The following is an 11,946-nucleotide window of genomic DNA, read 5'->3' as shown; positions in this document are numbered from 1 at the left end:
AAAATGGCAGAGATAGGAATGAGGCCCAGGTCTGCATGACTCATGTGTTCTTAAGAACTTTCTACCTGATGCCACCTCCTTTAGCATCAGCCCCTTTTGTGACGCACAGTGGTGTGGACTTGGTCCCACTCACTTGAGTTACTTATGCTTGTAGAATCGAGCTCTTATTGAGAAATGAAGCATGTCTCCATCTTCATTGAAAGTTGCTTGAAGGAAGGGATGACATCTTCTACTTCTCCATTTCTCTTATTGGTCGATGGTACATAGCGAGGTATACATAGTGATAGGTATACTCGCAGATGTAGGAACAAATGCTGAGTCTTAATTTGCTCAATACCAGACACCATACCTTCAAGACATTATTCTATACCATCCTATATTACTCAGCTCTAGTTGAATGCTTTGCAATAGGTATTGTCATCTTTGGTAGAGACAGTTTTTTATTTGTTTCTGAGGCTAGTTATCCTGGGGTGACTCATGTAATTCTGCACACCATGTGAATGCTGGAACAGGGGGGCCTGACACATTCTATTTTTTCTGTTCTACTCTATTCCCGCCACACATAACTGGCTTTCTGATTCCAAGCCAGATCAACAGTTAAAACTAGTTCCAAATGGCAGCCTTTTTTTTAACATCCACTATGTTTCTTGAGTGTGTGTTTTGAGAAATTTAAGGTCACTTACTAGATCTAAAATAAATGAGATTGCCAAATATGAAAAGGGCAGGAACAATCGTGGCTTCACACCAATGAATGACAGGGCATTTCACGGAGTGGGAGGAGGAAAGCTGTCATCTCATGGACAAATAACTGGACTCAGAATGAATATAAAGGCAGAGGAGCTGAGCGGTGGAGCCACCTTCAGGGAAAGACTCAAAGGGACTGTAGCTTTTTTACTACCGTCACCTGCCAAGATGAAGCTGCTGTCACTGTGTCTGGGGCTGACTCTAGTCTGGGCACATGAGGAAGGAAACCATGAGGTTGTGACAAGCAACTTTGATGTCCCAAAGGTAGAGTTGGTGGAGCACAGTGATGTCTGATTTTGGGGGGTGGTTTGGAGGATTCTGAAGCAAGGTGGCCCTACTGGAGGGCAGGCGTTTGTTTTTTGTTTTGTTTGTTTTTAATTTATTGGGGTGACAATTGTTAGTAAAATTACATAGATTTCAGGTGTACAATTCTGTATTACATCATCTATAAATCCCATTGTGTGTTCACCACCCGGAGTCAGTTCTTCCATCACCATATGTTTGATCCCCCTTACCCTCCTCTCCCACCCCCCACCCCCTTACCCTCTGGTAACCACTAAACTATTGTCTGTGTCTATGAGTTCTTGTTTCTCATTTGTTTGTCTTGTTCTTTTGTTGTTTTTGGTTTATATGCCACATATCAGTGAAATAATATGGTTCTCTGCTTTTTCTGTCTGACTTATTTCGCTTAGCATTATACTCTCAAGATCCATCCATGTTGTCACAAATGTTCCTATATCATCTTTTCTTACCGCCGAATAATATTTCATTGTGTATATATACCACAACTTCTTTATCCATTCATCTATCGAAGGACATTTTGGTTGTTTCCATGTCTTGGCCACCGTAAACAGAGCTGCAATGAACATTGGAACACACGTGTCTTTATGTGTAGATGTTTTCAGATTTTTTGGGTAGATTCCCAGGAGAGGGATCGCTGGGTCATATGGTAATTCTATTCGTAATTTTTTGAGGAACCTCCACACTGCCTTCCATAACGGCTGCACCAGTCTGCATTCCCACCAACAGGGTATGAGGGTTCCTTTTTCTCCACAGCCTCTCCAACACTTGTTACTATTTGTCTTGATGATAGCCATTCTGACTGGGGTGAGGTGATATCTCATTGTGGTTTTTATTTGCATTTCTCTGATGATTAGTGATGTTGAGCATTTTTTTCATATGTCTATTTGCCATTTGTATGTCCTCTTTGGAGAAATGTCTCTTCAGGTCTTCTGCCCATTTTTCAATTGGGTTGTTTGTTTTTTTGTTGTTGAGCTTCATGAGTTCCTCGTATATTTTGGATATTAGCCCCTTATCGGAGGCACTGTTTGCAAAAATCTTCTCCCATTCAGTTGGTTGCCTCTTTATTTTGTCGATGGTTTCTTTTGCTGTGTAGAAGCTTTTAAGTTTCGTATAGTCCCATTCGTTTATTTTAGCTTTTATTTCCATTGCCTTTGGAGTCAAATTCTTAAAATGCTCTTTGAACCCAAGGTCCATAAGTTTAGTACCTATGTTTTCTTCTATGCAGTTTATTGTTTCAGGTCTTATGCTTAAGTCTTTGATCCATTTTGAATTAATTTTGGTACATGGTGACAGATAGCAGTCCAGTTTCATTCTTTTGCACGTGGCTATCCAATTCTCCCAGCACCATTTATTGAAGAGGCTGTCTTTCCTCCATTGTATGTTTTTTGCTTCTTTGTCAAAAATTATCTGTCCATATTTATGTGGTTTTATTTCTGGGTTCTCAATTCTATTCCATTGGTCTAAGTGTCTGTTTTTCTGCCAATACCATGCTGTTTTGATTATTGTAGCTCTGTAGTACAAGCTAAAGTCAGGGAGTGTGATACCTCCAGTATTGTTCTTTTTTCTTAAAATTGCTTTGGCTATTCGGGGTCTTTTGTGGTTCCAAACAAATCTGATGATTTTTTTGTTCTATTTTTTTTAAAAATGCCATTGGGATTTTGATGGGGATTGCATTAAATCTGTATATTGCTTTGGGTAATATGGCCATTTTAACTATGTTGATTCTTCCAGTCCATGAGGATGGAAAGTCTTTCCATTTCTTTGTGTCTTCTTCAATTTCTTTCAAAAATGTCTTATAGTTTTCAGCATATAGGTCCTTCACAACCTTGGTTAAGTTTATTCCTAGGTATTTTATTCTTTTTGCTGCAATTGCAAAAGGAATTGTTTTTTGGATTTCTTTTTCTGAGATTTCATTGTTAGTATATAGGAATGCAATGGACTTTTGTACGTTGATTTTGTAGCCAGCAACTTTACTGTATTCGTTGATTGTTTCTAATAGCTTTTTGGTGGAGTCTTTAGGGTTTTCTATATATAGCATCATGTCATCTGCAAAGAGTGATAATTTAACTTCTTCATTCCCAATGTGGATGCCTTTTATTTCTTTCTCGTGCCTGATTGCTCTGGCTAGGACTTCCAACACTATGTTGAAAAGCATAGGTGATAGGGGACAGCCCTGTCGTATTCCTGAACGTAGAGCAAAGGGCTTCAGTTTTTCACCATTAATTATGAGATTAGCTGAGGGCTTGTCATATATGGCCTTTATTATGTTATGTTATTTTCCTTCTATACCTATTTTATTAAGTGTTTTAATCATAAATGGATGTTGTATCTTGTCAAATGCTTTTTCTGCATCAATTGATATAATCATATGATTTTTGTCCTTTATTTTGTTTATGTGATGTATCACATTGATGGACTTGTGGATGTTGAACCATCCTTGTGCCCCGGGGATGAACCCCACGTGGTCGTGATGAATGATCCTTTTAATGTATTGTTATATTCGATTTGCTAGAATTTTGTTTAGGATTTTTGCATCTGTATTCATCAGAGATATTGGTCTGTAGTTTTCTTTTTTTGTGTTGTCCTTACCAGTTTTGGTATCAGGGTAATGTTAGCCTCATAAAATGAGTTAGGGAGTACTGTCTCTTCTTCAATTTTTTTGGAAGAGTTTGAGCAGGATTGGTGTTAGATCCTCTTTGAAGGTTTGGTAGAATTCACTAGTGAAGCCATCTGGTCCCGGACTTTTGCTTTTGGGAAGGTTTTGGATTACTGATTCAATTTCATTACTGGTGATCGGTCTGTTTAGGTTTTCCACTTCTTCATGATTCAGCCTTGGAAGGCTATATGTTTCTAAGAACTTGTCCATTTCTTCTAGGTTATTGAATTTGGTGGCATATAGTCCTTCATAGTATTCTTGGATGATCCTTTGTATTTCTGTGGTGTCCGTGATAACCTCCCCCTTTTCATTTCTGATTTTGTTAATTAGTGTCTTCTCTCTTTTTATCTTAGTGAGTCTAGCCAAGGGTTTGTCAATTTTGTTAATCTTTTCAAAGAACCAGCTCTTTGTCACATTAATTTTTTCTATTGTCTTTTTGTTCTCTATTTCATTTAGTTCTGCTCTGATTTTTGTTATTTCCTTTCTTCTTTTGATCTTGGGTTTCACTTGTTCTTCTTTTTCTAGTTCTTTAAGGTGTAACATGAGGTTATTTATTTGGGATTTTTCTTGTTTCTTGAGATAGGCCTGTAATGATATAAATTTCCCTCTTAAAACTGTTTTTGCTGCATCCCCAAAATTTTGGTAGGATATATTTTCATTGTCATTTGTTTCTATGTATCTTTTGATCTCTCCTCTAATTTCTTCTTTGACCCAGTCGTTCTTTAAAAGTATGTTGTTTAAGCTCCATGTATTTGCGTTTTTTCCTGCTTTCTTTTTGCAGTTGATATCCAATTTCAAAGCCTTGTGATCAGAGAATATTCTTAGTATGACTTCAATCTTCTAAAATTTGCTGAGGCTGATTTTATGTCCCAATATATGGTCTATCCTTGAGAATGTTCCATGTATACTAGAAAAGAATGTATAGTCTGATGTTTAAGGATGAAGTGCTCTATATATGCCAATTATGTCCATTTCATCTAATGTGTCATTTAGGGCTGCTATTTCATTCTTTATTTTCTGTTTGGATGATCTATCCATAGCTGTCAGTGATGTATTTAGATCCCCTAGTATAATTGTCAATTTCTCCCTTTAGTTCTGTTAGTAGTTGCTTGGTATATTTCAGTGTTCCCTGATTGGGGGCATAAATATTGATGACTGTTATGTCTTCTTGTTGTATAGTCCCCTTTACCATTATGAAATGTCCATCTTTGTCTCTTGTTATCTTTTTCACCCTGAAGTCTGTTTCATCTGATATCATTATGGCTACACCTGATTTTCTCTGGGTACCATTTGCTTGGAGTGTCAATTTCCACCCTTTCACTTTGAGTCTATGCTTGTCCTTGTAGCTGAGATGTGTCTCTTGGAGACAGCATATGGTTGGGTTTAGTTTTTTGATCCAATCTGCTACTCTGTGCCTTTTTATTGGTGAGTTCAGTCCATTTAAATTTAAGGTGATTATTGATATGTGAGGATTTCCTGTCATTCTATCTTTAGTTTTCTGGTAAGGCTGTGTCTCCATTGTTTCTTTGCCTTTTTGTTGTTGTCTATCATTTCTGTACGGTGGTATTCTATGATGTTTCCCTCTGTTTCTTCTTTTATTACAGTATGTATTTCAGTTCTGGATTTTTCTTGAGTGGTTACCCTTAAGTTTAAGTAAACGAAAGTTTGATATTTAGGGTATTCCATTTTCTTCAGCACACTTACTTTCTCCATTCCCATATTCCGGTTCAGGCCTTTACTCTCCCCCTTTTTATGTTTTGGTTGCCACAAATTGTCCCTGTTGATGGTGGTCAAATAGCCTCCTTTAGTATTTCTTATAGTACAGGTCGTGTATTAGAAAATTTCCTCAGCTTCTGTATGTCTGGAAAGGTCTTTATTCCTCCTTCATATCTAAAGGATATCTTTGCTGGATACATTATTTCTCTCTTTCAATAGTTTGAATATTTGGTTCCACTCCCTCCTGGCTTGTAGAGTTTCTGCTGAAAAATCTGATGATAATCTAATGGGCTTTCCTTTGTAGGTTACCGTCTTCTTTTCCCTGGCTGCCTTGAGAATTCTTTCTTTGTCGTTGATTTTAGACAGCTTTAATACAATGCGCCTTGGAGAAGGCCTGTTGGGATTGAGGTAATTAGGTGTTCTATTTGCTTCTTGGATTCGAGGATCCAGTTCTGTTCACAAGTTTGGGAAGTTCTCATCAACAATTTGTTTGAATATATTCTCTGTTCTCTTCTCTCTTTCTTCTCCTTCTGGTATGCCCATTATTCTTATATTGCTCTTTCTGATGGAGTCAGAAAGTCCTTGTAGAGTTCTTTCATTTCTTTTAAGTCTCAAGTCTCTTTCTTCTTCCATCCATGTAATTTCCAGGTTTCTGTCTTCGATGTCACTGATTCTTTCCTCCATCTGGTCAACTCTACTACCTAAGCTGGTTATTTCATTCTTAATTTCTTCTATTGAATTCTTAATCTCCAGAAATTCTATTTGGTTCTTTTTCAAAATTTCAATCTCTTTTGTAAAATGCTCATGTTGTTCTTTGATTGCGTTTCTGAGTTCATTAAACTACCTTTCTGTGTTTTCTTGCATCTCGTTGAGTTTTTTCAGAACTGCAATCTTGAATTCTCTGTCATTTAAGTCACATATTTCCACATCTTTAAGTTCCTTTTCTGGAGACTTTTCACTTTCTTTCTGAGCTGTCTTATTGCCTTGGTTATTCATGGCAATTACTGATTTATTATTTCTCTTCCTAGACATCTACAGGAGTGGCCTCTGCAACATGTGGATAGGAAGAGGTCTTTCTTTTGTTTTCCCGTACTTGTTGGTAGAATGTTTTACTTTCTCTCCGACTGCAACCTTTTATTTCTGTCACACGGTAGTGCTATGTTTTCTCTGCACTATTCCAGCTTCTCACACAATGCGGGGATTCCCTGGGAGACGGGCTTTTCCTCCGTTAATAGTTCGCTTGGGTCACAGGGCACAGTGTCCGTGTGGGTATGCAGAGAGCTTTTGAAGTTCCAAAACTCTTCCTGCACCAGATTCAGAGCCCGTGTGTTTCAGCAGTTGTGTTTACTCCTGCAGGGATCCGCCCAGATAGGTGGGGACAGGGGTGGGGTGAGTTGTGAGATGTGGCCCAGAGCAATGGTGGCGACCACCACCACAGCCGGTCCTGCTTCCACAGCTCCCTCCCCTTTGCCGGAACTAGTTGGGCCTCGAATCTGTGTCTGCGGTCCACAGTTCTCAGAACTGCAAATATTCTGTTCTTTTGATCTGACACTACTACTGGTCCGCTTCTAGCACCGGGCAGGTGGGCGCGGGGCGAGCTCTGGGAGGGTATGGAGGGGGCGGCTAGTCTCTGTGCCTAAGGCTTCCGTTCTCTGCTCGGCAGTGAGGGCTTAAACACCGTTTTCAGCCTTCTTCCTTCAGTCCTTGTTCCGAGGTCTCTGCCGTGAGCGTTGGGTTCAGCCGTGTTATATGCTGCCCCCTCAGCCCTGTGGGCCATAAGCGGAGCCCTAGCAGCGCGAGTTCTTCCCTCTCCCGCAGCTGCGGTAGCTCCGGGATGCAGCGAGCTCGGAGCACGGAGCTAGGGCTGCATCCTGCGCCCGCGCGACTCCGTCCCCGCACTTCTCCCTTCACTCCTCACCTGCTCGCGCGATTCTCCCACCTTTCGGTGAATTCAGTAGTGGGCCTCTTCGTCTGGCCTGTCTGCTGTGCAGGGAGTCCTTTGTGGAGTTATTGTTGTTCGATTAGTTGTAAATTCCAGGGGAGCTTTACAGAGGCTCACCTCATACCACCATTTTGATGATGTCTCTATCAGGCGTTTTTTGACATAGTAGACAAAGGAGGAGGGTTGTGACCTTGGACTAAGAACAATTGTTCCATGTGAAACAATGACAACACTTGGGTCCTCCATTCTCACTGGAGAGACAGTGGAAAGAGTCTTACATGTGGTGTCAATTGACCTGACGTCTTATTCCATCTTCACATCACCATTATGAGTCCTGGCCAGCCGGCCAAGTTCAAGGAGACAAGGGTCCATGTGGTGTCCCCTACACTTCTTTTCTTACCCAATACTTTTACTGATTTATTGCAGATTTCAGGGGAATGGTATACCATTCTCTTGGGCTCAGACGTCAAAAAAAGGATAGAAGAAAATAGTGTCATGAGGATATTTATGGAACATATCCAAGGCTGGGATAACTCTTCTCTGACGTTTAAATTTCATGTAAAGTAAGTTTGTCCTTTCTTACCTGGAAAACAAAAACAAAACAAAACAGAACAAAAAAATGAGAATCCTAAGTATGGTCTGGGACCTCTAAACACACATACAAAATATAAACACACACACACACATGCACATGTGTACAAACATTGTTGACATGTATCCAAGATCAGACTTGCTCATCTAGCATTGATCCAAGACTTGATGAACCTGGGCTTTTTTAGATTCACAGATAAAAACTGGTGACAGGAGTAGATTTTAATGGGAGTAGAGGAGGTAAGTGGGAGAGAGTTATCAGAATCATAATTTGTCTGGCAATATAACATAGATTAGGAGCATAGGATTGGGGATCAACAGCCTGTCTATCTCTCATATCTATCTCTTACTAGTTGTGTGACCTAGAAAACTGATCTCTTTCCACCCCAATTATCCCTTGGGTAAAAGCGGGTGACAGTAATGCTTTCTTACAGTTTTTTGTGAGGACCGAGTGAAGTAATATCTGTCTGTAAAACACTCATCTGAAAGGCTGGCACATGTGAGCACTCAGCGAATTATACAGACAAGTAGCTGTAGTAATAGTGATAGTGGGAAGTAGTGGTAGAGTAATAGTGATAACAGTGGTTGTTTCATCATTAAAGTATCAAATAAGGTGAAATAATATAAATATGAGCTGTTTCAAATTTGTACCAAAAATGTTCAATAGTTAAGAGGAATCAGACGCTCAAGTGACAGGTGGAGTGAGGGAGCCAGCACCATCAATATATCTTAAATAACAGCTCATTTTGTTCTACAGAATAGATGGAGAGTGCATTGATATTTCTGGGCTTTGTGACCAGGCAGCAGAGGATGGTGTATATAATGTTATCTGTAAGTATAAAAAAAAGTCTTTCTGAATTCTGTTTCCAACTGCAAGGAATTTACTGAACCCCAGTATCATTAGGATCTTGATCAATTCCTGATCAATGTTTATTTAGCTGATATAAATGGGCTCATCTAATAGCCAATGTCCCAAATTTGGGAGAATCTTATGTGTAAAAGCCAATACCTGGCACATAATACTATCAGATAAAGATGGCAATTTGGTCACATGTACCTCCTGCAACAAAAGAAAATTAGCAAAAATAGAAAAAAGTAAATTGTCAGGATAGCTGGTCATTCTCTGCCCATTTTGTGATGATGTCTGGTGGCCATTGCCACAACCATGGCTTGGATAGAGTGCTGGGTATAAAATGCCAGTGGGGCTTAAAGATGGCCAAAGAGGTAGGTGAGTCTCAGGGAGGATGATAGAAGGTAAGTTGGTGATGTAGCTGAAGTTTTCACCACTAGTGGTCAATTACCTGTGGTAGAAATTGTACCAGGAATCAATTCTCCCCTTAGAAGTCACCACACGAAGCCCAGGGAGATGCAAATGGAAGTCCTTAGATAGCACTCCTTAAATCTTCTAGGATATGCACTTGGATTTGTTCTGTGGGAGAAATAGGAATAGCGTTTCACTTGCTTCCCATGAATGAAGAGATTCTGAGTTTTTTTCTGTTTCCTTCGCAGATGCTGGATTCGATACATTTCGAATAGTTGAAGTCGTCTATAGTGACTATATTATTTTTCATCTCATTAGTTTCAACAATGAGCAAACATTCCAAATGATGGCACTCTTTGGTAGAATATTTTCATGCTGACACTCACCTTTGGGCTGGGAGGCAGGGGAAGGAAGGAAACCTGCAAACAAAGTGATCCTCCCATTCTTATCGTGGGGTGTCTCTCCTCCTCTCAAGAGAGATGCTCGTTGGGTAGTCCCTCAGACTCGGTGGTGGGATGGATGATGATGAAATCTCTCATCATGCCAGAAGGCTATCCTAAAGACGTTTAATTCAAGACAGGTTACATCCCATCCCCAAGTCTTCTGCCTAAGCACCAATCAGCGCCATCCATTTTCCCATCCATTTGGAGACCCACCCCACAGCCATGAACCTCAATGACCAATACGCAAGGCACAGCAGTTACTGTCAGTCTTCCCACAGCCCGAGAACCAGATGTGAGTCCGAAACTCAAGAAAAAGTTTGTGGAAATTTGCCAAAAATATGGAATTACTGAGGAAAACATAGTTGATCTGACCAAAGTTGGTAAGTTTAGCTCTCTTAGGTTTTCTCTTCCTAAATTTCCACGTTACTGTAGGGAGAAATCCAAGAAAAGGTAACACCTCCAATGAGTCCCCTTTGTTCTAACCTGGAAAATCATTTGGTTTCTGTCTGGGAAATCAACTGGGGTTGGTGTTTGAATGTGCTTTCTCTGCCTCTGCAGATCGCTGTCTCCACGCCCGAGGGAGGCAACTGTCCCAGGCATCCAGGTTGGTTATCTCTGGTGGCGACGGGGTGGCCCAGGGATCATTGCCTTTCAAAAGTATTAGAATTTATGTGCAAAGATTACAATAAAAACAATTTAGTAGGGAATCCAATGGGGTGAGCTTGAAATTTGGAGTTGTACATCCTGGGTTCAGGACCCACTCCTTACGTGAGCTTTAGAGCACATAACATAAGTATTTAAAGTAAAACAATGATGTCTACCTTACAGAGTTACTGTGTCAGTATAACGCTGGTGAAAAGAGCTCAGTAATTGTTCATGTGCTACAAATAATTAAGACTTAAAATTTTGAAATGAGAAAAGAGTAAATGTGTGAGTATGAAACTCAAATACGTTTCTGTTTGTGGTCTGTCTTCCAAGCCCAGAAGGCCATCTCACCCTCAAATTTTTGGCGAAAATGTTTTGCTTTGATCTCTGCACAACTTGAACTTCTGATATGCAAATAGAGCTGTCTGACTTTCCAGTTGTCTTCCAACCTGGAAAATGGACTGTCAGTTTCCTCATCTGTTTCCTACCCAAGATGTACTGTGGGGCTTCATTCATATAATGTATGGGAAGGTCTTAGCAACTATAGTTGCATACAATAAATATTTAATAAAAGGCAGCTATGGCTTTTGCCATTCTTCCTCAATGTATCACAAATTCTTCAGAACTTCCTATGCTGAGGATGGCAGAAAGCAGCCTAGGGTCCTTCATTGATTCTTCTGTTTTTCATAGACTCCGTTGAGCAAAGGTTAAGATGAGGACAGCAAAAGGGAAAAAAAAAGTCATCAACTCAACGAACTCCTTCCCCTTATTCTGGCACATAATATAGGTTAGAATGCAGGTTAATGTCTGTTTCTTCATCTTTTTTCTCCAAAATAGAAATTCTCTTTGTCCTCAGTTCAATCCAGGAAGTGCTTATGAGTTTTTGTGTTCTCTTTCTCATCTGTTTCTTTAGTGCTAAGTGAATGTTTCATCACCTGAGCTCCAGGATCACCCCTTCCATGGTCCCCACGTCATCTTGTGACAAGTTCTGTGACCTGATGGCCATCACTATCTCACATGAAAGCATTATCTCTGCATCTTCAGGATCTTCCCTCAGTTTCTAGCAAGACTCATTAACTCGCCAAGAATCAAGGGTTTTCTCCAAATTTCTGATTCTCTGTGGTATACCCAGGAGAACTTGCCATAAATAAGACCTTCTTCTACCTTGTCAATAAATTATTTTTCTTGCAGTGATGTTTATCTTTGTGTGTGCGAGAGATATTGTGCTGACAGCAAGCAAATGAGGGGACTTCCTTGGCTCTGTACCAATAATCCTCCTCTAGCTTCTCAGAATCATCCCCAAGTTTCAGGATTCTAGGCCCATGCATTAATTTTGTCCCCATGAATGTTGCTTGCCCTTTGGTTAGCCTCTTTCTTAGTGACCTGATAAGACAAACTGTAAGACTTGTCCCATCATTTATCCCATCCGAGAATTCTCTTATTCAGTGGGGTGCGGACATATAGATGCTGCTGAAGCTGATACCAGCTCACCATGTTTCACGACATGTCCCCACATCCCAGCTTCTCTACATTACCCATCCTAGTGATGGTCAATGTCCTTTCATGCTCTTGGAAAACTTCCTTCAACCACCGCTATTATCTACTGTGAACATCATAAGTGAGATCCCATGAAATGTGAGCAATA

The 11,946-nt window shown here is 40.1% G+C and overlaps 1 protein-coding gene across 1 annotated transcript; it reads left to right on the top strand.

Annotated features, from left to right (window-relative positions):
- Window positions 1–844: 844 nt before the first annotated feature.
- Window positions 845–11,491, top strand: LOC117032289 (salivary lipocalin-like). The gene is made up of 7 exons (XM_033123685.1): window positions 845–1,008; window positions 7,788–7,924; window positions 8,710–8,783; window positions 9,462–9,572; window positions 9,935–10,036; window positions 10,215–10,260; window positions 11,215–11,491. Exons 1-7 carry the CDS (start codon window positions 913–915, stop codon window positions 11,222–11,224), a joined length of 576 nt encoding a protein of 191 aa, XP_032979576.1. The 5' UTR covers window positions 845–912; the 3' UTR covers window positions 11,225–11,491.
- The last annotated feature ends 455 nt before the right edge of the window (window positions 11,492–11,946 follow it).

The sequence above is a fragment of the Rhinolophus ferrumequinum genome, chromosome 12 (genome assembly GCF_004115265.2).
Source record: "Rhinolophus ferrumequinum isolate MPI-CBG mRhiFer1 chromosome 12, mRhiFer1_v1.p, whole genome shotgun sequence".
NCBI lineage: Eukaryota > Metazoa > Chordata > Mammalia > Chiroptera > Rhinolophidae > Rhinolophus > Rhinolophus ferrumequinum.
The sequence above is the reverse complement of the archived record's forward strand: the minus strand, read 5'-3'. Positions and strand labels throughout refer to the sequence as shown.

Excerpts from the sequence above, each read along its gene's own strand:
- LOC117032289 (XM_033123685.1), top strand. The coding sequence starts at position 913 with ATGAAGCTGCTGTCACTGTGTCTGGGGCTGACTCTAGTCTGGGCACAT. Across the intron at positions 1,009-7,787 it reads GCAACTTTGATGTCCCAAAG|ATTTCAGGGGAATGGTATAC; the intron begins GTAGAGTTGGTG and ends GATTTATTGCAG. Across the intron at positions 8,784-9,461 it reads TGGTGTATATAATGTTATCT|ATGCTGGATTCGATACATTT; the intron begins GTAAGTATAAAA and ends TTTCCTTCGCAG.